Raw genomic sequence first — 24,567 nt, forward strand, 5'->3', positions numbered from 1 at the left:
CCAAAATATTATGACAGTTCGCAATTTCCGCAAAGAAACCAATACATTGCACTGGGCTTTTGAGGATATTTCTGCTAATTTTTCTACAGCTTCAAAACAACGTTACCATATATTACTAGTAGTTCTCTACGCTGGTATTATAAATGAATTGCAAAAGCGGATCTTATTACAGTGTATTCTTGATTGTTGTAACCGCGATGCAAGTATTGTTGTATAGCTGCCAATTGTCTGTATTTAATGCGCGGGAGCTAGACATGTGATCAAATTTGCCCGTCCCAAGCCCCTTTCCTGTGCATGTATTAGGCCACAACAAGTACATTTTATGGATGACATCCTCCGCAGACTCCAAATCTAATGCGAGCGGGCGAAAAAAAAAACAAGGCGGGCCGAAAAAGACCAGGTTCCTACATTTTAAAATTTTGACTCAATCATTGTACAAATGGTTTTGATTCAGTAGGAACAACACATAATCACAGCCAGCATCACATATCACTGCATCAAAGTGAGAAACAAAACATTAAAACAGAGCCTTTTCTTGTCTCCTCTCTGCCATCCACCTTCTGGCATGGCAACATGCATATTTGCCCATTTTTGGCACGTTGACCACTGTCAGAGGGCAAGAAAATTTCTTGTTTTTTTTCCAAAATCAGGTGAAAATTAAAGCGCACGCTGATGTCATCCATAAAAATTACTTGCTGTGGCCTCACGCCGGCGTCCCGACACACGGCGGTTTGTACAGGTACAAGTTTGTACCGGTTTGGCCCGACATTCAGCTCGTTCAGTTCTGCATGTAGCAAAAACACCCAGAATGGCGCTAACTGTGGTGTTCTTATTGGCTCTTTCCCTGGCTTCAGCCCAAGCTGGTAAGAACTTTTTTCTTAAAAAAACGTAAGCAAGGTCTAGATTGTTCGTAATAGAGACTCTTAGGACTCTCTGGTCTTCACTGCCCATGTGAGGCTTTTTGAAATGTTTTCGTTCGTGTGTTTGTATATGTATTGCAATGTTAATTTGTATTTGCCAGACAAGTAACTGTAAAAAAATCAGTGTTATACAGCATGTTTTTGTACAGGCTGCAAGGCTGGTTTTTATGAATTAACTGTTATAGTTAATGAGTATAATACTTGTTTTATTATCGTATGTTACATTGTCTTTTGTTACTTGTTTGAATGTGTCAGAATAGTACGCAGCATGTGTTTGTAACTAAAAGAAATACATGAACGTAGCCGAAGTGTAACCGTGTGCTTCCCGTCTAGATAAATTCCAACCAGAATCGTACGACTACCATAGAATTGAAGTTAAGACAGGTTGCCGTGTATTCATTGACACTCCAAAACTAATTTGGGCGGGTGGCCAAACTCCCAAGCGCCGTAAACATAATTGAGAAGTCCCGATGGCATGGTTTCCAGGCTAAGGAAACAGTCTATCAGAAGATAAAGCACCTGTCCAACGCACTGCCAAAATGTAGGAAAATGCTTTCTTGATCAACTCGCGTCGTATGATGAATACAAGCGAAAAGGTTTTTCAAGCCTATGGTGTATGCCACTTTATTGAAGGCGAATCATTGAAAATATAATGAGCTCGTGCTGATTTCTAATTATGCTTGAAACATGAATGTATCTATCAAATAACGTTTCAAAACATTGTCATTTTATTGATTCGAAAATCAAACAAGAAGCCATAGGTAACAATTCTCCGTGAAGTTTTATATATTTCAACAAAATCCCAAGCGTCAACGCCAGACCTACTGTGCAGACATTATAATTAGGCAACGGTTAATACAATGAGGGCGCGTCACAAGCATAAAACATACAAAGAGCTAAATCCATTACTGCTCCCAGGGCGTGTAAAGATACTGTGCTTCAAGTTCTAACTTCATTTTAATTACACACACACAATCATTGCATTCACATAAAGATCGGACTATCATGGTCGTGTCTAGTAACAAAGACAGCCCCACCGTCTTACGGTGCCTGTACCTAATTAAGCGCGCCTGGAACAAGCCAAATTCCAGCAACAGTGGCGGTAAGCACCGCGAGTGTTACTACCGCCGGCCAGATACAGTAACCAGGATATCTGCTTACAGTACCTCTGCTACCAGACAACTGCCTAAACCTACGGTCTATTCCACAGGATTGTAAAAGTAGGGATGTTTCGAAAATAACCATTTACTCCAATATCAAAACAGCTACGGTAAAAATAAAAAGACGTGCATCATCCCGGACATAATGCAACACCACATGCGAAATTACACAGATATGCGACGTACGGCAGAATGCGTTTTGGCTGCGAACATCTTCCAAAAAACTTGGCATCTCTTAACCATGGGCAAAAACATCTGGAACCACTTATAAAAACCACCCCGTATCTGCATGAACTTTTACCTCCCCCCCCGCTATTCCAAACAACGCGTTTTTCTGGACCGTTCCAATTCGCCTCGTAATTGTAGGGGTGCGTCTGCGATATTACATTGACCGCGAAAGCAGCAACGGCAAAAATACACATTCGTGCATCAACACGGGCATGCCCGCAGACGGCGTATAAAATTGCGTGCCGATTACACGAAGAGAACCCAGTGTTTTGACTGCGAACATGAAAAATCAGCCGATTACAACACTCCGTCCGGAGGTCCTGACCTCCTTCACGGAGTAACAACGAACAGACAAAAAACAAACAGAAACAAATCTAGCTCATTTTGTCAGACATCCAGGTCCGTTTGGCGGACGGTGGACCGAACTACGGGCGTGTGGAGGTGTTACACGGCCACGTCTGGGGGACCGTATGTGACGACAACTTCGGTAAAGAGGACGCCGACGTCGTCTGTCGGGACCTGGGCTTCCCAGAAGCCACCGATGTCTACACGGACGCCTTCTACGGCCCGGGCGCGCAGAGCATGCCGGTATGGCTGGACGAAGTCTCGTGTAAAGGTTACGAGAGTTCGCTGAAGTTCTGCTCGCATGACGGCTGGGGAGTCACCAACTGCGACCACGCCGAGGACGTTAGCATCAAGTGTTTAGGTACGGGTTCCTCTGTCCACATTCTCCATTGTACAAAAGAGCGAGAAGAAGTTGACCACTCTGTATTAGGCCATGTTGATTTGATTATATGGATGACATCCTCCGGAAACCCCAAAATTGATGCGCGCGTGCGAATAAAAAAAAAGTTTTGCAAAAAAAAAAGTTGTTTTCATTATGAAATCTACGTGGTCATGAGGGTTGAGCAAATGGCACAGAATATGGTTTGGCGAATAATCTAGTCTTCAAGTTCATTTCTTTACAATTTCGTATTTTTTCGTTTGGTTTTGGCATTCTACGACATTGGTATGGTTTTTTTTTGTAACTTACGGTATATTTTTGCTCATTTTGCAACTGTTTTGCACGATTTACAGTATGGTTGAAAACTTTTTTTTTGGAAACGGCCGAAAATTCATGCGCGAGCGGATGTCATCCATATAATCAAATCAACATGGCCTTAGCTCAGTAACTAGAACACTTTGTATTAGCCTAGTATAGTATCATTGTATGTTCCTTATGTATGTACATGTATGTCTAAGTCAAGTAGTGTATCTTTTGTCTATACTTTTCTACATACGTTTGTTATGTGTCTGTTAAGTCTTGACCTGTACCTAGCCCGTCGTGGCATGAATGTACAATATTAATAAAGGTATTTCAATTTCAATTTCTGTAAAGCTGAGGTTACAATTCCCACACGGGGCCCGGCCGGGCAGCTTTTGACGAAAATATGATATAAAAGACAACAAAACACAGAAAAGTTCTTAATAACAATCATGGGCACTATTTCTGCATATTCTTGATATAAACTGTTAATTTTTTCGTTCATACAAACAGCCCGACCGGGCCCCGGTTTGGAAATGTGACCTAAGCATAATCGAAACAGATACGAAGGCGACACAATTTGTATTGCACTGAAATCCGCTGATGTTTTAAAGTCATTTGAAACCCCTGGTCTATTACAAAGTCATAACATGATAAACTTCACGAAAGATAATTCTTTGTGTTTTATGTACAGATGCATACGTTCGCTCTCTGACTAAGATTACATGACATACGCACATGCTCGTTCATTCATTTATTTACTCATTCACGCATCCATGCATCCATCCATCCATGCATCCATACATCCATGCATCCATGCATCCATCCATCCATCCATCCATCCATCCATCCATCCATCCATCCATCCATCCATCCATCCATCCATCCATCCATCCATCCATTCATTCATTCATTCATTAATAAAGCCGTCTTTCCTCCCAGAATGCAAGACAGTCCGGATATCCGGTTCCACCACCTACCAGACGAACACCATGGGCACCTACACCATAACGGGAGAGACATCCGGATCCCGTCCGGTCTACGCCATCAACTCCGGAATCAACACCTATCTACACTACGTGGAGGCCGCTTCGGCTTGGTGTGTCGGTCCCACCCTGGGAGTGCGCCTATGCGGGATAGAGTTCGCCGACACGAGTTATTACGCCAATGAGATTACCGCGACGGCGGAGGTGTTCACCGGGACACCGGGACAGTGGGTGGTCTCACCGCAGGTCCAGATCAACTGTGAAGGTCAGTTTCTTTTCAGTGCCAAGGTTAAACTAGTGTAATGTTGGAAGTGACTTGTTCGCCACCCTACAACCACTCTCACATAGGCGTAACGTTGCAAGCCTTGCGTTATTTTCTCGCTACTTCCACGGTAAATATTCCGTGGAACTTCATTCGCTAGTGCCGCCACTTCGAAAATTCTCAACAAGGACACGTCTTGCCACTTCCACCGAAGCAAATCACCCTTTCTTCCTCCATTCACCAGCTCTTAGGAGGAAGTTCCGTGCTGAAAGCTTCTTTCCAAGAACAACATCACTATGGAATAAGCTACCCCGTGATTGCTTCCCCTGTTAATATAACCTTAAACTCTTCAAGTCTAAGATCAACAAACACCTGTCCTCACTGGCTGTACAGTAACCCAAAACATTTAAGTGGCTCCCATGAGCCTCGTTTTGTGGTAACCGATGAAGTAAATACAAAAAAAAATGTTCAACTCCAAAAGACAATGGGACTTACCCAAATGTTTGACTGAGCAGCAACAGTCTTTGTCAACGAAGGAAAAACCCACCACTCAATGCACTGGTGAGCAGTAAGTCAAAAAGTTCATAGCGTCCCCCGTCTCCTTTTAATGTCAAATACGACCGTAGCTAATCCTGTCGAGGATGAGTTAGAAGCGGTTTCTTCTAGTTAAGTCAAGTATACATCACACATCGTGGTTTCATGCTTGCTGTACTGACCCCTAGGCGTGACGGGTGCCACTATAGACTGCAACTTTGATGATGACGTCTGTGGCTACATTGCTGACCACAAGGCCAACTTCACCTGGACACAGATGTACGGTCCAACTCAAACCAGTGGGACCGGACCGGGCTGGGACTACCCAACTGGACAAGGTACATCACATTATATTTATTATGTTACATTTATAATGAAGTTCATGAATGGGATATGATGATGAATTTATAATATGATGTTTATTCCAACTGCTAGTTTTCTGACATTCTATTGAGTCTACTTTACACCTATTTCATTCAAGGCTTTTCATACTTACTTTTAACTATTATAGTTATCGAATAGACGAAAGAACGTGACTAGGCTTAAAATAGACTTACGACAATAGCAGCTTTTCTATTTCAGTGCATTGTATGATCTGTACCAACGTAGTATAATAAACAATGTAATCATTGTTATCATCGTCATCAAGAACAACGTCTTCAATATCATCAATATCATTGACATCATCACCATTTTTGTCTCTTAAACTCCTTCATACATGTAGTTCACTTTGTGTTTAATTATCTGGTTCATTCTGTGTTGATATATTTTGCTGACGAACCCACCCGCTGCCATTCTCCAGACTATCATGTAAATTTGTATATACAGTATCACTGTTTTGTATTTTTTTATGCACATTTATTTGTGGGCATGGTGGCCTTGAAAAGGTCACTTAGGTGCACCTGTTCCACCATGACCTCCATGTACTAGTATATTATGTATGTGGTTAATCGTAATAAGTAAAAAAAAATAAATTCTCAGGAGGCTACATGTACATCGAGACGTCCATCCCCCGCCAGCCGGGCGACGTAGCCCGTCTGGTCAGCCCGCGTGTGGACGTGTCCGGCCCGTCCTGCCTGCGCTTCGCCTACCACATGTTCGGCAGCAGCGTGGGGCAGCTCAACGTGTACGTGGACAACCGGGAGGCCGGCTGGAGGCTGGCGTGGAACAAGACCGGAGACATGGGCAGCGTGTGGCGGGAGGAGAGGGTGGAGGTGGAGGGACCCGGCATTCAGGTCAGTTAGGGTTAGGGTTAGGGTCAGGGTTAAGGTGAGGGTTAGGGTTTGGGTTAGGATTAGGGTCAGGGTTAAGGTGAGGGTCAGGGTTAGGGTTAGGGTTAGGGTTAGGGTTCGGAATAGGGTTAGGGTTAGGGTCAAGGTCAGGGTTCGGACTAGGGTTAGGGTTATGGTTATGGTTATGGTTATGGTTAGGGTTAGGATTAGGGTTAGGGTCAGGGTCAGGGTTAGCGTTATCCGTGGAACCAGACCGGAGACATGGGCAGCGTGTGGCGGGAGCAGAGGGTGGAGGTGGAGGGACCTGGCATTCAGGTCAGTTAAGGTTAGGGTTAGGGTTAGGGTTAGGACTGGGGTTAGGGTTAGGGTCAAGGTCAGGGTTCGGACTAGGGTTAGGGTTAGGATTAAGGTTAGGGTTCGGTTAGGGTTAGGTTAGGGTTAGGGTCAGGGTCAGGGTCAGGGTCAGGGTCAGGGTTAGGGTTAGGGTAAGGGTAAGGGTTAGGTTAGAGTTATATCCGTGGAACCAGACCGGGGACATGGGTTAGGAGGCGCCCGGCATTCAGGGCAGTAAATACACCTTTCCAAGGATCCCATTGCATGCTGTGAGACGCAGGGCCCTATGGGTAACACAAGTGGTTAACAAAATCATTACCATGACATCGTCGACCGGACCAGGAAGGTTTTAAAGATGCCGGACACCTGCAGTACGCATGCACTGTGTTCGTTGTTAGCCACCTGCATTACCCATATAGTGTTCCGCCTCTCCCAGCATGCAACGGGGTCCGTGAAAAAGTCTATGTCTTTGATAGTTCTTACGACGTTACAGTTGACAGTCGACACTTTTTTTCGTTTCGTTAACTTAACAAGGAAGCATGTGCATTGAACAATTAATAATACAATAGGGTAAAGTGGTAATGGTAGGAGAAGTAACATTTTCATTTCTTTTTCGCTATAGGTGGTGTTTGAAGGTATCAGTGGTGACGGTGAATCAGGTGACATCGCCATTGACCAGATCCAGCTCACAAACGGACCCTGTCCCACTGGTACGGAAGACTTTGACAATATTGAGATAATACAAACTTAATGGCATTGACAGCTCAAGGGTTCGTTTCCTAGCCGTTGTGTCCTTGGAAAAAAGGAACATGACACAGCTATCCTCACTCCATTCAGATGTAAATACATGTTTGTGTCCGAATTCAGTTGTGAAGGTAAAAGACAACGAAAGGAAAGAGATGGGCTCTGTTTTCATTAGGCCATGCTGATTTGATTATATGGATGCCATCCGCGCGCGCATGAATTTTCGGCCGTTTCCAAGAAAAAAAAAGTTTTCAACCATACTGTAAATCGTAAAAAAAAAACAGTCACAAAATGAGCAAATATATACAGTTAGTTGTAAAAACAACGTAACATTGGAAAATGATACCAATGTGCAATCAAGGAAAAAAACGAAAATGTAAGGACATGAATTTGAAGAGTAGATTATTCGCCAAACTATACTCTGTGTCATTTGTCCCACCTTCTAGACCGTGTAGATTTCATAATGAAAGTAACGTTTTTTGGCCAAACTTTTTCGCACGCTCGCATCAGTTTTGGGGTTCCCAGAGGATGTCATCCATATAATCAAATCAATATGGCCTTACCTAGCCTAAATTTAAAGCACAATAGATTAACAACCAAACACCCTTACGACGTCAGGAAGTTTCTGTGACTTTTACGCTTTTTTACCCATTTCAGCGTGCGAAACGATCCGTATCGCCGGTACCCCACCCCAGCTGGGTGATCTATCCGGTACCTACACCATGACCGGTCAGATTGCCAACGCCCGGCCCGTGTACGCCAACAACGCCGGCAACGGGCTCTTCCTGCACTTCGTGGCGACGCAGGAGATCTGGTGCCTGGGACCCACGGTGGGGACCGGGAACTGCGCCATGTACACCCCCGGACAGGACCAGTACGCCGAGGAGATCACCGAGCCGTTCCTGTTCTACAGCGGCGGACTCTGGCTGGTGGCACAGGACGTCAGGATCACGTGTGAATGTGAGAAGTAGCTCCTGTGCGTCCATACATAAACCTAGTGTCTAATATTTATAACGTTCGCTATCTATCGTACATAAACCTAGTGTGTTATGTGTATCATCTATCTTAGTGTGTTATCTATTATAACCTAATGCTGAGATCACATTTCCAAACGGGGGCCCGGCCGGGCAGCTTTTGGGAACGAAATATACGATATAAAAGACAAGAAAACACAAAACATTTTAGAAACTATCATGGATATTATTTGTTTTATCTTCTTACTATGAATTGATAAATTTTCGTTGATGCAGCCCGGCCGGACCCCGGTTTGGACATGTGACCTCAGCATAACCTATGATGCATATATATATAGAGAGAGACATAGTGTGTTATGTATATATCATCTATCATACTTAACTATCAATCATACTTCTAAACTATTCATCATACTTAAACTATCTTGTGATTTGTGCGCCTTCAAAATGTAATATTATATGTTTTCTCCTAGCTGCGAGAGACGCGACTTTTGACTGCACGTTTGACGGTGACCTGTGCGGCTACACGGCGGACAGAACAGCCAGCTTCCTCTGGTCCATGAACAGTGGATCTACGGCATCTCCGGACACTGGGCCCGCTGGGGACTTCCCGACTGGTGCAGGTAAGTTAGCACTACATATACCGTTCACATGGACCATGAACAGTACTAGTGGATCCACGGCCTCTCCCGACACCGGGCCTGCTGGGGACTTCCCGACTGGTGCAGGTAAGTTATCATTATATGTAACGTTCACCTGGACCATGAACAGTGGTCCTTCCGGACACAGGGCCTAGTGGGGACTTCCCGGCTGGTGCAGGTAAGTTAGCACTACATATAACGTTTACATGGACCGTGGGCAGTGGTCTCTCCGGACATCGAGCCCGCTGGGGACTTCCCGACTGGTGCAGGTAGGATAGCAGTACATATAACGTTCACATGGACCATGAACAGTGGTCTTGTCAGACACAGGACCTAGAGGGGACTTCCCGACTGGTGCCCGTAGGTTATAATTAGCACTACAAATAACGTTCACCTCGACCATGAACAGTGGCCTCTGACGACACAGGGCCTGCTGGGGACTTCCCGACTGGTGCAGGTAGATTAGTACTACATATAACGTCCACCTGGACCGTGGGCAGTGGTCTTGTCGAACACAAGGCCTAGTGGGGACTCCCCGACTGGTTCAGGTAATTTATCCAATTATCATTATATGTAACGTTCACCTGGACCATGAACAGTGGTCTCTCCGGACACAGGGCCTAGTGGGGACTTCCCGACTGGTGCAGGTAAGTTATCATTATATGTAACGTTCACCTGGACCGTGAACGCTGGTCTCTCCGGACACCGGACCTAGTGGGGACTTCCCGACTGGTGCAGATAGGTTAGCAGAACATATAACGCTCACATGGACCATGGACATTGGATCCACGGTCGAGGCGAATGTACAGCAAGCTAAGACGCACTCATGACAACTTTTAACATAATGGACGAATGAAAAGATATTAATTTTACATATTTGCCCCATGGGTACAGGTCACTACAGGACAAGTACACATTTAACGTTACATTGAAACTAATATGGGTGAAAAAAACCTACAGTGTGTTATTAATTATATGAGTTGCGTTCTTTTCACTTCTTTGTAATGATGAAAATTCAATCAAATAGCAGCATGTGCTAGTGTAAATACACAATGCTCAATCGCTTTATCGCAAGCTTGTTTGTAAATATAACACTTCCTCTGTTTCCCGCAGGTCAGTACATGTTCATCGAGTCGTCCACTCCGCAGCAGGCGGGGGACACAGCCCGGTTGGTCAGCCCCGAGGTGACCGTCCAGTCGCCCTCCTGTCTGCACTTCGCCTACCACATGTTCGGCGGCGACATCGGGCAGCTCAACGTGTACTTCAGGACTGACGCAGGACTGTCGGTTAAAGTCTGGAGTCTGTCGGGGAACCAGCTCAACGAATGGCACGACGGGGCTATAGATATTTCACCACAAAGTCTTAAGGTAAAAAAAATACCCTGGGTGCCATCCGATCTGTTCGGGGTTGCCGTTACAAATCGGATGGCACCCAGGCTAAAAGACACATGTTTCGTACAAAAAAACAAGTATTATTACACATGTTTGCCACACTGAGAAGGTCACAGTACAGGTACAGGTACAGGTCCCAACAAAACATGATGAACAGATACAGTTAACAGGTACAAGATAAATCTAACTAACGTTACATGTACTCGTACATGTATCATTAGATAAATTCAACTTCTCGCTTTTCAGTTATAGTAGAGATAAAAGAACAGATATGTTTTTTGATGTGAGTTTTTTTTTAATTTGCATGTGATGTAACTTTGTTTCCGGAATATTGACCTTTATTAGAAGCTTTGTTGAACATTTTGTAAACGTTGTTGTATTTCTTTTTAAACGTAGTGTCCATCACAAAATGACTAATCTGTACTGTTTTATAAAACTACACCACCCATGTCGTCTTCTCTTACTTTTTACTAATAGGTCGAATTCGAAGGTGTGGTTGGAAATGGGTACCGGGGTGACATTTCCATTGACAATATCTACCTCGCGGACGGACCATGTCCAGGTGATGGAACAGCCCTAACTCTGATTTCAGCTTGCCTTTCTGGCTAACTCAACGACTTTCCATTCACTAAGAAAATCTTTAAGCGTCCCTTAAAGCATGCTTAAATGTTCCAATTTTCCGTTGAAGTGAAGTAACAGAATGTTTAACTGATGTAAAATGTGCTTAAAGCTCGCATTTCATGCAATGATTTTAGCGATATGCAAACATGACTTAGCCTCTATCGGGCTTGGGAAGGCGGCTGGAAAGAGTAGAAATTTTCCAGAGATAACATGTCAGCAGAGCTGGTTTATCTCTATTTGGCCAATTTCTACTCTTCCCAGCCGCTTATCGAAGCCTGTAAGAGGCTAAACGACTAACTGTTGCCTTCCCCATCATCTGCTCGTAGCGAACGACTGTACGTCCGATCCTTGTCACAACGGCGCCACGTGCACGGACCTGCAGACTACCGGCTACACCTGTCAGTGTGCGCCGGGCTGGATCGGCGAGACCTGCGATAAAGGTGAGAGTTTCTTCGCCTACCAGCGTACTTTATTATCTATTTTATTCTTTGTTTCAGGCCAAAGGACCATATCAAAAGAGAAGCAATGACAAATGTACAAATACACGCAGACAAATTACATACAAAGGTTTAAAAAGTACGGCCAGTACAGTAAAGGACATACACAATGCTGTTTCTCGATGCGAGAAGGTGCGTCACAAATGAGTAGGTGAGTTTGCGCCACCTGGCGTCGAAGTTGTGCACATAACAGACTGTTGCTACACCACCTAGGCTGATTAAACAGCAGTTCTATCTATTAGTACTACATTGTAGCTATCACGGTCCAAATAATATGTGGGTTCACGGTCAATACAAGTTATGGTTATTTTGTTTACATCCTGTAAACCCAACTGTCACCAGTTTTCCCCCTAAGACTCCTTGGTTGAGACGCCATGGCGATCGCTCAAGTTGCGCATGCACAGGGTGATGCATCGTGGGTAATTGGTATATCAGTGTTGAAGGCCCCTGAGATGTAAACAGAATACGTTTAGATGTGTATTAAGCATGCGGCCTGGACAAGAATTGCTTCTTCGTTGTCTACACTGGACGAATTCAGATTCGCGGGTACACTCCCATCCGGCAGCTATCTTGCCGTATACGAGCTTATACTAGCGGATGCGACGGGAATCTGGACTAAACCTATTTCGTCCAGTGCTAGACCATGCTAAACTGCCCAGCGCAGGTGGAACAGTGAATCGGCTTATACTAACGACCTCTTGTCCTATGCAGACTGCGTGACCGTGGAAGTGTCCGGGTCCGCCGCCCTGCAGATCGACCGGATGACGAGCTACACGGCTACCGGCGACATGTCCGGGGGCCGGCCGGTGTACGGCAGTAACACCCTCGCGGGAGACTTCCTGCACTACCTGGGGGCGGACGGCGTGTGGTGCATCGGTCCCACGGTCGGGGTGTACAGCTGCGGCGCCATCGTGACCGACGACCACATGTTCGCGGATGAAATCACGGGGACGTTCATGCTGTGGGACGGGACGTCATGGGTGTCGTCTCCTGAAGTTAGCATCCAGTGTCAAAGTGAGTTCGCTCTAGCCTCCTGTAAAGGCGTTCCGGAATCAGTCTTTTTTTGCACGGGGGGGGGGGGGGAGGGCATTATTTTCTGATCAAACGTAGATCATATTCTACGCATTTGAAGCTCTGACCGTCAACCGTAGTATTCACCAATTTCACACTTCCCATAATGCCTAGTAAAGATCACAGATATGGATGGGATATGACGTAAGAAGGGGATATACGTAATGCGACCGTGCGAGTAGGAGAGTCTTCGGTAAAAGGTAGAACGATAGAAGGTACGTCATTTTCTCTAATTCCAACAAAAATGCAATTACGGCATGCGCTTTATACTAGACAAATAATTCAAAACAATATAGTTGACCAGTCTGTCGATAGAACTTGTTGGAAATATTACACCGAGGAAGGGGGAGGGGGTTGGCCATACGTCATATCCGTGATCTTTACTAGGCATTATGGGAAGTGTGAAATTGGTGAATGGCATCCCTGGAACAGGGAAAAACCGACCAATCCCGGAACGCCTGCAAAGCAAAGAAGTTCGCTCAGGGACATTTTTGGTGAACAAACTTATAATTACTAACAATATGAAGGTCTCTTGTTTTTTCCTACCACATTTCTAAATATGATGACGACTAGAACTAATGTTTACTTGGTGAGATCTGATTGGTCTGATTGAAAATGGTTGTATTGTTTGCTTTCAATTTTAGTATATATTCTGTATCTGTATCTGTATAGCCGGTATAACCGCCTTTCGGCGTAACACACCAGCTTCGCAGGCACGTGGCATATTACACCGATCGACTTGTTACACCTAACCCTTGAACTTCTAGCTCTAGACTTTGTTTAAAGCTATCTATTGACAATGCCCCTACTGTACTTGGTGACAGTGAGTTCCACTCTGCAATAGTTCTAGGAAAGAATGAATTCTTGAACACCTCAATCCTTGGTTGATAACTCTGGTACTTGAAGGCATGTCTATTTCTTGTTCTCTTCTGGGCTGGTATTAGGTACTCAGTAGTTGGGACATCCACCAGTTTATTAGTCATTTTGTACATCATGCATAGTCTGGACATCTTTCTTCATATTAGTGCATGACGTTGCGTTGGAGTTTCACTTAGTCTATTAGTTAAGGTTCTGCTCTTTGTAATACACGAATATACTCTTTGTAATATGATAATTATATCTCACCATCACTTATGAAGTGGTGTTGGCAGAATCACAATTGTAATGACTAGACAAATTTGAGTTCTAGTAAATTAGGGACACAATACATGTATTGACGTACACACTACACAAACAGTTTTATGACAAAACATGTGAAAGAAAGAAAAAAATATTTGTATCTTAAAGTTGTTTCACTCAATTATTGTCTATATTTTAATGTGTTATCGCTATTTTATACTTACGCCATTATCGGATATACTTCTTTTAACACTTATTCTTTTAACGATAAAATGTTACAATTGTAAAAGTGAATGTACATGTAATTTACAACACAATTCAGGCTGTTTCAGTCTGCAATGTTGTTTATTGGCGAATAAAGTTAAGGTTATAAAGTTAAAGTTAAGAAGACCATTCATATGGTATAAATGGCTTTATATCATACCCGGGCCGCGATAACGTTCGATAACGGGTTCCGGACCGGGCCGTACTTTACGGTACGGCCCGGTCCGGAACCCGTTATCGAATGCTTCCATGGCTTCCATAAAACGATTCGAACGCGTTTCGCCCTAACCGCGTGTGCCCCTTTCGAAAATTCGAATACAGAATCCGGACGTTGGAATTGATGTTGTTGCATTTTAGGGTTCAGTGGCACCAACTTTTGGCTCATCTTGCGTTGAAAGGCGTGTTTTCTTGGGTGGGTATGACATAAATAAAATACAACACGGTGTATTCCGCATCTGCGGCCGTCGGGCGATCGGACTCGCGGTCGGGCCGATACCTCGGGTGATACGGAATACCCCGTGTTGTATTATATATATATATCCTAAAACCACAGGTGCTGACGCCAGCGCAGGTATCGACTGTACGTTTGATGACGGAGTGTGTGGGTATGTGATGGACCACAACGCTGACTTCACATGGGACTGGTGGCGGTACGGCACACCTACCCTTAACACTGGGCCTACAGGCGATCATACCGCCTTTTCAGGTGAGGTGTCTCATTATTGTGAGCATATAGGCCATTATCATATAGCCAGGTGACGTTGACCAATCAGAAGGCTCCACTCCACATTCCTTATGATGCCGTATGTCACAAATAGAGTCAAATCAGGTCATTATTCATCCCAATCCATACATTAAACAATACAATAATCACCCGCATATGACCTCAGGTGACCCATATAGAACACCGCAATGTTCTAAAAAATCCAAAAATAACTTGAGTTGTGTTCCAATGACCTCGGGTGACTCCCATAAGAACACCTGTTCCCTGCCTTTGACCCAGATAGAACAGTAAGAACACGACCCTTCCCCAGTGACCTCAGGTGACTCCAGAGGGAACTATGTTCTATTTAAGTTTGTATGTGTTATACAGGAATGTGTAACTCTTTACTGTGTAAGTTTTGATAGGCTCTATGATAATAGCGTTAATGGCCTGCCCTTTCTCGGTGAATATGGTGTGATAAAGCCTTGTCAGCTGCTATAACCACCTCATAAAGCCACCTCGTTCGCTGCGCTCACTCAGTGGCTTTATTCGGTAGTTATAGCAGCTGACAAGGCTTTAACACGCCATATTCACCTCGGGGCGGGTCATTAACCCTCAATTTATGATGATGTCATCATCGTAACTTACTACAGCTAACGTATCCTGTGTAAAATGCTTCCGCCCCTGAGGCGTCGCCAAAAACAGCACTGAAACATGGCTAGCCCGCGTTACACATTGTCAACCTCTTGCTGTCAAGGGCTACATGTCAAGCTTAGGGGCAGGCTATAGCTAGTCGATGGGTGGGTCGCTTTAAGTGCAATTCAATCAGGGTAGACATATGGGTAACACATTGGAAAGTTGGTAGAAGGCATGTTAGTGTCCATAAATCCACAGAGCAGAGTGGAGAAAACTTGCTGCCCAATGTGCCATACACGGGAGGAACTATGTCTAAGTACCAAGTAAGTAATTACTAATAGCCATCCCTTCGTTCGTCAAACCTGAAGCTACAAGGCCTTTCAGCGCTCTTTTCTGCAAACGATCCCAGCCGATTAGCAGCAAATTCAGCACTAAGACACTCCTGACATTAAGAATGAAGACCTTTATTGCACATTTCTGCCACATCACAAGTACAGGTCACAACAAAACAAGATGAATGGACACGACTAACAGATACAAAATTAACTAACTATATCGTTATATAAATTCAAATTCTCCTCGCTTTTCAGTTATTGCAGAAATAAACGTACAGATCTGTTTTTCGATGGGTGGTTTGTCTAGTCGAAGGCTCAGTACATATACAATCCAGCTGTGAATTAAGGTCAGCTTATTTGTTTATTTTTTGTTTTCTGGAAACAGGTTTCTACATGTACACAGAAGCGTCCGGCCGGCAGCCCGGTGACATAGCCCGGATGATGAGTCCGCGAGTGGACACGACTGGACACGTCTGTGTCCGGTTTAACTACCACATGTTCGGCAGCGAGACGGGCACTCTGAACGTGCTGATAGACGACGGACTGACCGGGCTGAGGCAGGTCTGGCACGCCACCGGGGATCAGGGCAACGTCTGGAACGAAGCCAGGCTGGACGCGCACGGCACAAGTATACAGGTGGTTGGATTGTATCTGCATCAGTAAATGGTTTGTTATTGTCCAAACAGTACCCGTGCAGTCGCAGCCTTTAACGGCTGAATTGATGCAGGGTGTCGCATAATAATCAATACATATCACAACAAATAATACACATGACACATATATTTTCTCCACAATTTTTGTGGAACTGTCGCAAGGGTCTGTGTGGCTGCCATTCGGCGCCACAAGGTGACCTAAAAGCGACTTTTCCCAGCCGAAGTTAGGTACCCAATTCACACCTGGGTGGAGTGAGGAAAGTCGTGTAAAGTGCCTTTCCCAAGGGCACAACGTCGGGCGCATGTTCAAACATGTCCCGGGTACGACTCGGGATTGAACCTGGGTCTCCCGGTTGACAGTCGAATGATCTACTACTACGCCACTGAATATTGCTGACATATACATGTTTGTGTATAAGGTGGTGTTTGAGGGAGTCCGTGGTAGTGGGGAGCAGGGTGACATTGCAGTGGACGATATCAAGATGACTGACGGGACCTGTCCTACAGGTACGTTTCGTGTCCTTTCAATTTCAATCTGTTTGTTTGTTTGTTTGTTTGTTTGTTTCGCATAACCGGTAAACCACCTTGAGGCGTAACACACCAGCTGTGTACAATGTATACGCACATGTACAAGCTGCGTAAGACCGGACTGTAAGGTTTGAACCACTCACACCGGGAAGGTCTCCTACTCTTTTCGATAAGTGCGGTGGGTTCTTTAACTTGCATGGGGTGTGGCTGTCCCAAACACGGGACCTCCGTTTAACGTCCTATCCGAGAGATGTCCCTAATCGAAGCTAGGTACTCATTTACACCTGAGTGAAGTGAGGAAAGTCGTGTTCTAAATCTCTTACAATTAGTGCTGGAATCCCTTAAAAATATGATATGATATTTGTGTCTGGTTACGGATATGGTTTACCTGATCCTTGCAGCCAATAAAGATAGAGACAAAGATGGAAGAAATTTATACTAGCAGGTTATTTTTCATTCACTCACTCGGGTCCGATTGCTCTTCCATGGGGGTGTAGCGCCTCTGCATGAAGTTTTAATGGTTTCAACTATTACATTCACTAGAATGCATTTATTGCATTAAATTACCATAGATTGTCCTTTATATGACAGTGATAGACGCATGTTTTTGGACATGTTTTAAGTAAATCTCCCCACTTCGGATTCTTAACAAGTAAAGAAAAAATTATATTCCTGTTAACCTTTGAGAAACCAAATCTAACTACTCATACAGGCATCGTACATTTATACAATTACTAAGAAGCGAGAAGAAGTTGAAAAGACTAGAATACATTAAACATTTATATATGCATGTACATGTAATAGTTATATGTATATTTATATGAATATGTATTTGAATATGTATAATGTGACCTGTGCTTTGCCCAGTGGGGCAAAAATGTACAATAAAGGTCTTCTTCTTCTTCATTAAAACTGTACATTGCTTTTGTAGGCTGCTCTACTGTAAGCCTGTCTGGCTCCACCGCCATGCAAGTCGGGATGATGGGCACCTACACCCGCACGGGAACGTCTAACGGCCACCCTGCCTACACCAGTACCTCCACCAACCCGCAGTACTACCTACACTACATCGAGACGAACCGCGGCTGGTGTGTCGGGCCGGCGGTCGGGATCCCGTCCTGCGGGATCATCGTGGACGACACCAGCCTGTACCCCGAGGAGATCACCGCCACATTCCAGCTCACGGACGGGTCCAACTGGGTCCCCGTGCCGGAGGTTCACATAACATGCGGTAAGGGGCGGGGGTTAAGCCTTGGTCACAACCCGCCGTGCGTGCTTTTTGTCCGTACGTTTTTGGGAGGCCACGTTCGCTACGTTTTTTCTGAAAACGTGCGTTGTACAATGTACGCTCATAGGCTGTACATGGCACGCGCGTACGGGTGGTGAATCCGCAGACCGCACGCATGAAAAGTTTTAAGCGACGATCACAACCCGCCGTACGTGCTTCTGCGTGCTGTCTACGTGCAAAAACGTGGGCAAACGTAGGGCATCCGTGCGTGGTGAGTACCGCCTCCGTACGGAATCCTACGGATTTGGGAGCACGCAGACACGCCGTAGAACTTTAAGTGCATGTAAAACTTTTTCTACGTGCGGTCTGCGGATTCACCACCCGTACGTGCGAGTACGAGCGACGCGCGTGCCCCGTACGTGCCGTGCGGAAGAAGCACGTGTGAGTACGGTCTCCTTACGGTAAAGTTGCAATCGCACAGAGATCGTACGTTGAAAGCACTTACAACTCACTTACCACTTGCGCAACGTACGTTGCACGCAACCACTCACAGCCAGACTTGGCGTGCAGACCACACTCTTACACTTTGCGCAACCGTACGAGTGACGTGCGAGTGAGCGACAGAAAAAACGTAGCAGACGTAGCCTCCCAAAAACGTACGGACAAAAAGCACGTACGGCGGGTTGTGACCGTCGCTTAACATGCACTTAAAGTTCTACGGCGTGTCTGCGTGCTCCCAAATCCGTAGGATTCCGTGCGGAGGCGGTACTCACCACGCACGGATGCCCTACGTTTGCCCACGTTTTTGCACGTAGACAGCACGCAGAAGCACGTACGGCGAGTTGTGACCAGTGCTTTACGTATGTCTACAATGGCTGTGTTTTTTTTATTTATTATTATCATTCAGAAACACAGTGATGAATACGAATAAAAGGACATGGGCTAAGTGACTGCGAACTCAAGTTAGGTACAACTTATATTCTCGCGGCCACTTTTACAATGGATAAAAAAGGCGTTTACAAGACATTTGAAAAACTATGGATAGCATGAGTCAAACCTCCCATCCCAGAAGAGAAGGAAAGCATAGCAGGACATATACAACTAGAAGCGTTTTGTTTCTGTTATGTAGTTTTGCGTGACTAACATAATTTCACGGCTGTGGGGTTGGACAACGTGTTTGGACAAGGGGTTCAGTCACAGCTACAGTGTTTGGATTGTGACGATACACGTATTTAATTTCTATGTGGGTAAGTAAATGTAGGTGATGCAATCATGGAGATATACGTCATTCGTGGGCCTCCTAGCGGCTATCTATGTTTTTGCATGATTTAATGTGGTTTGAGAAAAAGGTGTGTCCGTGTGTTTATGTGTGCGTGCGTGCGTGTGCGTGTGCGTTTGCGTGTGTGTGCGCGTGTGTGTGTGTGAGTGTGCGTACGTGCGTGTGTGTATGTGCGTGTGTGTGTATGTATGTATGTATGTATGTATGTATGTATGTATGTATGTGTTTTGTCTTCGTGTGTGATTATTTGTGTTCACATGTTCTCAATTCTTATTCACTTCTAGGTTAAGAAATGATCGACTTGCCAGTGATCAGGAGGAAGACCAAGTGAACGTAGAATTTTTCCCTGTCAGGGAAACATAAAAAGTCCATTGGAATAAAGTGCAATGATTCAATTCAATCTCATTTGTGTCTTATATATATGTCTTACATATATTGTGTCATATCAAAGACTTGTGCTATCCCTTATTATTTGAATAATTATGATATAGATATGTTAGGTTTAATTCGACATTAGGTCTTATTCAACACATTTATTTTATTGTCGTTACTCTCTTTATGTAGTTTGCCATACATTGTACCATGTGCAATTGTCGTGCAATAAAGTTCTTCTATACGTGTCAGCTTACAAAGCCGTCAGACTGTGCTGGATAGTTACAGAACAAGGTTATCAAAACGTTTGGAAACTTTGGTAAACTTTCATTGATCATAACATAATATTTTATCAATTCTGCTGTTTATACACCGTTTAAAGCCCTTAAAATTTGTTATGATCATACATTTGTGAGGCAACCACCAGGGATGACGTTTTGAGATGGTTTTGTAAAAAGTGTGCTAAATTTGACGTATTTTGATAAGTTACGTTGCAGGTTACATCTCGAAATTGTCATGTCGTGAACTAATTGATACATATTTAGTGCTCTAAACTTTTGTATTGTGTGTATATGTGTGCTCATACGTACGTTACAAAGGGGCACTACGTACTCTCCAAGCAGAGGTTTGGGTTTTGGGGGTATTTTTATAAGTTAGCGTGTTTTTAGACTTTTTATCGATGTTTCTCTTTTGCACTGCATTTTTTTTCCACACCAAACCCAACCTCTACCAGCACTCACCCCGGGGCGGGGCAAACCTATTCAAGAAAGGTGACAGTGCTCCTCCCCAGGAACCATCAAATTATCATTAGGGATATCCATTTTACTGTCACGTGGTGGATTATCACACATCTAGCCAGTCAGAAAGGCATTCATTCGGCCACACGCCTCCTGCTGACTGTGCCTATCCATGCGTCTGGTTCACACCTCCTTGCAGAACGACTGAAATATGTTGAAGTGATTAGGTTTATAGCCGATTGAAGCTTTCAACTGCTGGCAGAGGTTGGGTTTGGTGGGAAAAACCAGTGCAAAAGAGAAACCCCGATAAAAAAAGCCTAAAAACACGCCAAAAATGACCCCAAACCCAAACCTCTGCTTGGAGAGTAGGCACTACGCACAACATGACACGTTGCAAGGTTAAGACAAATACCCAGTGCCGCCTGTAGTGAACCCGTGTGAACCAACAAGTGTTCCATAACCTGTAACGTATACAAGGTCACCGGAGTATTTGTTGAAGACCAGTGTAAAGATGACATAGCAGAACAGAGCTATCAATCAAGAATTGAGGTGTTCAAAAACTCGTGTGGAACTCGTTGTCACCAAGTGGCACCATCGCGAGAAAGATTTAAACAACTCCTGAAATTAAATGTGCAAAGATTGGGTGTGACAGGTCGTTCGGTATGATATAGCTAGCTGCCGCTGCGCCGCGTGTCTGCGAAGCTGGTGTGTTGCGCCGAAGGGCGCTATACAGATACAGAGGCTGGTGTGTTACGCCGAAGGATGGTTATACCGGCTATCGAAGCTGGAGTGTTACGTCGAAGGGCGGTTACAGCGGATATACAGATACAGAAGCTGGTGTGTTACGCCGAAGGGCGATTATACCGGCTATACAGATACAGAAGCTAGAGTGTTACGCCACAGGGCGGTTATACCGGCTATACAGATACAGAAGCTGGTGTGTTACGCCGAAGGGCGGTTATACCGGCTATACAAATACAGAAGCTGGCGTGTTACGCCGAAGGGCGGTTATACCGGCTATATCGATACAGATACATGTACAGAACAGGTACATCTGATTCAACACTGATGACAAGGTGGTCTTGTGGTTAGGACTGTTGAGTTCCCGTGTTTCAGTAGAACCTTGAGCAAGTTAGAGAATCCACCACACAAATCGAAAAAAGTAGGGGTCCTTCCCGGTATGAATGGAACAAACCTTTAAGTCCGGGCTTAGGCCACGCCGATTTAATTTTATGGATGACATCCGCGCGCGCATTGATTTTCGTTTGTTCTAAAATGGATCACCCCTCCGAGGCTCTGGCCTGGCTCTAGGCCTGGGTAGTCCATGGTTGTCAGCGACAATACGGAGCCGGTGGTAACTCTAAGAGGATTCCATCCAGGTTACCGAAGCTCCACGACCCGAGAACTCGATCAGTACACACGTACAGTGCCGATTGATAAATTCCGCAAAAAACAGCATGTGCCGGCTTGTCGTATACGTTGATATGTACTGCCGCAAATTCACAATAATTTGATATCCGATCTGAGCTTTGGTTAAGTAGCATTTTTATTTTTAGCCGGATTTTTTTTCACCCGCGCGCACTAGTTTGGGGGTCTTCAGACGATGTCATCCATAGAATGAAGTCGGTGTGGCCTTACGCGCGTTGTACGTAGTGTACAAAACGGGTGTGTTATAATATTACGCCTGAAGGTAGTTTACCGGCTATGAGAAACAAACAAATACAAAAATTTCCACAAGCCTTGGGTGGTACAATAAACATTGAGTTTAGTGAACCCTGACCTTCATGCACAAGTGATGCAATTATATTTGCACCGGATGAAGGGCCAGTTACTCAATATATATTTACGATTAGGAGATGTTGACTCTTTTACAGTTTAGTACGATGTTGTGTAAATACATTACAACGTGTAAATACATTACAACACAACACAATGCGTTTGTGGGCGACGAAGGGTATGGACGAGGGGGTAAAAACGTTAATACATTCTGAGTAGAAAAAGAAAAACTTGTACAAACGTATTTACAAAGTAATTAGCCCGGAATACATTTAGAACATGCCAATTGGGGTCGTGTGGCGTAACAACAGAGCGTTCGGCTCGGAACGTAACCAAGAGGTCCCGAGTTCGAATCCTGCCTTGCTACCGAACTTGTACCCTTGGGAAAGGCACATTACACGAATTTCCTAACTTTACTCAGGTAAAAATGAATCTGTTTGTTGTTCGGTCATTCGTTTTTTTCTGCGTTGGAGGCGACTTAAAATAAGTTGTAATTTTGAAACGTTGGAATCGAAAAAAAAAAAACATGCCCATAGTTACGATATACTAACACCATAGTCTCACGCGTTAGAATTCTGTTTCCTTTGGTGACCAGAAATATGGCACGAAAAAAACAACCGTATCCTCTCACGGCAATAGTGTAGCCTCCTTTGCAGACTTGTGAGGTGGCGGCGTTAATTTTTTTTCAGTGCAGGGAGCGACGCGAGTTTAGTACTGCCTGAGAGAGATTTGCCGCGGAGAGAGTTTTTTTTGCCACCCAACTCTCCCAAAAAAAGTTAACGCCGCTGCCTCACAAGTCTGCGAAGGAAGCTAACTACAGTATAGCCTCCTGTGCAGGCCTTCGGGTGGGTGGGAGTTTATACTTTGTTTTGTATAATTTTTAATGCGCGATTTGCCAATTTTGTAGCTCAAACAAAGTAGCAGATGAAGTCCACTTTGTCGTTGATTGTAGTTTATATAGTAATGACAGAAATGATATTTTAGACATATTACAAGTACGTTTCCATACTTTCAATACAGTTCAGTTGAGGTGAAACGGATTCTTTTAAATAGTTATTGCACTCCTATGTACTGCTCCCAGATATGGGCAGATTACAGTGTGGGCATGATATCTAGATTGCGAGTGGCGTACCACAGCGCCTTGAAGCTGTTACTCTCTGTAAGCAGAAGCACTAGCAACAGCCAGTTATTTGCCAACCTCGGAATCGACACTTTTGACGCTAGACGAAGGAAACAATTGTATTCTTTTGTCACTCGGCTACTTCATAGTGACAATACGATCATCTCTACGCTAGTTCTTTCTGACGGCTACTACCTCAGCTCATTCTGGAGGCATTACATTAACCTAGTTTTTAAGTAGTTTCTTTAGGTTCAGCTAGATTATCGTGGTATTATTTATTGTGTTTGTTACAACGCCTCCATTTATTTTTGTCTGTCTGTTCGCAATGTGATATGGGCCAGGGGCCTGAATTAAAGAATAAATAAAAAAAAATAAATAAAATACCTGACTAATATTGAAAAAATTATCTTTCTTATGAGCTCTGATAATCCTGTATTAAACAAACCCATTTCAAATTATATTTTTAACATCACAAAGAAACGAGAAGAATCCGAACCTCTGTATTAGTGTAGTTTTACAACTGTTTGTACTACAAACATGTATATTACCTTTTCATCACCTGTACTCTGCCCGTTAGGGCATGAATGTACCCTAAAGGTTATTATTATAATTTAATCGCGGGCTATCCTACATATATACAACCAACCGACGCCCAGCGAAGTTTTGTACCCTGCGGCGCATCCTACGCTAATTTCCGTCTCGTAAACGGTCGTCGCTTTTTCAAACGGTCGATGTCATATCGCATAATGGCCAACTTTAAGTGTATCAGCACGGTCAATCCATACTGTGATGTTTGTGGCGTAGAGGTTAGGGTTTTAGAGCTACACTTTTGGACCCGAGTTCGAATCCGAGTTTGTGCTTTTTTTTTGCTTATTTACAATTCTACATGACCCTCCCTTGCATTTGCAATTAGAATACTGCTTTTTTATGGTATATTTTACTTTTTATTCGTTTTTGGACCGCACAAAAGTTATGGTACGCTCGGATATGGCATCGACCATTCAGCGAAATGGCATCGACCGTTTCAAATGGCATCGACCGTTTACGAGACGGAAAATTGCACCTCCTACACAGGAGGCTAGGTCCTTGAACGATAGAACAAATCGTCAGGGTCGCCACGCACACAGGTGTACCGCGCGTCATTTCACACCAAAGTAAACACTTTATCCGTGACCTCGTGCCCAGCTACGCATCCCATC

At 44.3% G+C, this 24,567-nt stretch overlaps 1 protein-coding gene across 1 annotated transcript; it reads left to right on the top strand.

The window, feature by feature from the left end:
- The first annotated feature begins 808 nt into the window (after positions 1-808).
- On the top strand, positions 809-19,760 carry LOC109463703 (MAM and LDL-receptor class A domain-containing protein 1-like). The gene is made up of 17 exons (XM_019760553.1): positions 809-863; positions 2,700-3,014; positions 4,275-4,583; positions 5,303-5,452; positions 6,096-6,349; positions 7,302-7,389; positions 8,081-8,383; positions 8,871-9,020; positions 10,152-10,405; positions 10,907-10,991; positions 11,377-11,490; positions 12,259-12,561; positions 14,555-14,707; positions 16,061-16,311; positions 16,748-16,835; positions 17,788-18,087; positions 19,648-19,760. Exons 1-17 carry the CDS (start codon positions 809-811, stop codon positions 19,650-19,652), a joined length of 3,177 nt encoding a protein of 1,058 aa, XP_019616112.1. The 3' UTR covers positions 19,653-19,760.
- Positions 19,761-24,567: the final 4,807 nt, after the last annotated feature.

Source organism: Branchiostoma belcheri, unplaced genomic scaffold, assembly GCF_001625305.1.
Source record: "Branchiostoma belcheri isolate BF01 breed outbred unplaced genomic scaffold, Haploidv18h27 scaffold13, whole genome shotgun sequence".
NCBI lineage: Eukaryota > Metazoa > Chordata > Leptocardii > Amphioxiformes > Branchiostomatidae > Branchiostoma > Branchiostoma belcheri.

Bases quoted from the DNA above. Each gene is read 5' to 3' on its own strand.
- LOC109463703 (XM_019760553.1), top strand. From the start codon at position 809: ATGGCGCTAACTGTGGTGTTCTTATTGGCTCTTTCCCTGGCTTCAGCC. The intron at 6,350-7,301 runs GTCAGTTAGGGT...TTTTCGCTATAG, and splicing joins TGGAGGGACCCGGCATTCAG to GTGGTGTTTGAAGGTATCAG. The intron at 9,021-10,151 runs GTAAGTTAGCAC...TGTTTCCCGCAG, and splicing joins GGACTTCCCGACTGGTGCAG to GTCAGTACATGTTCATCGAG.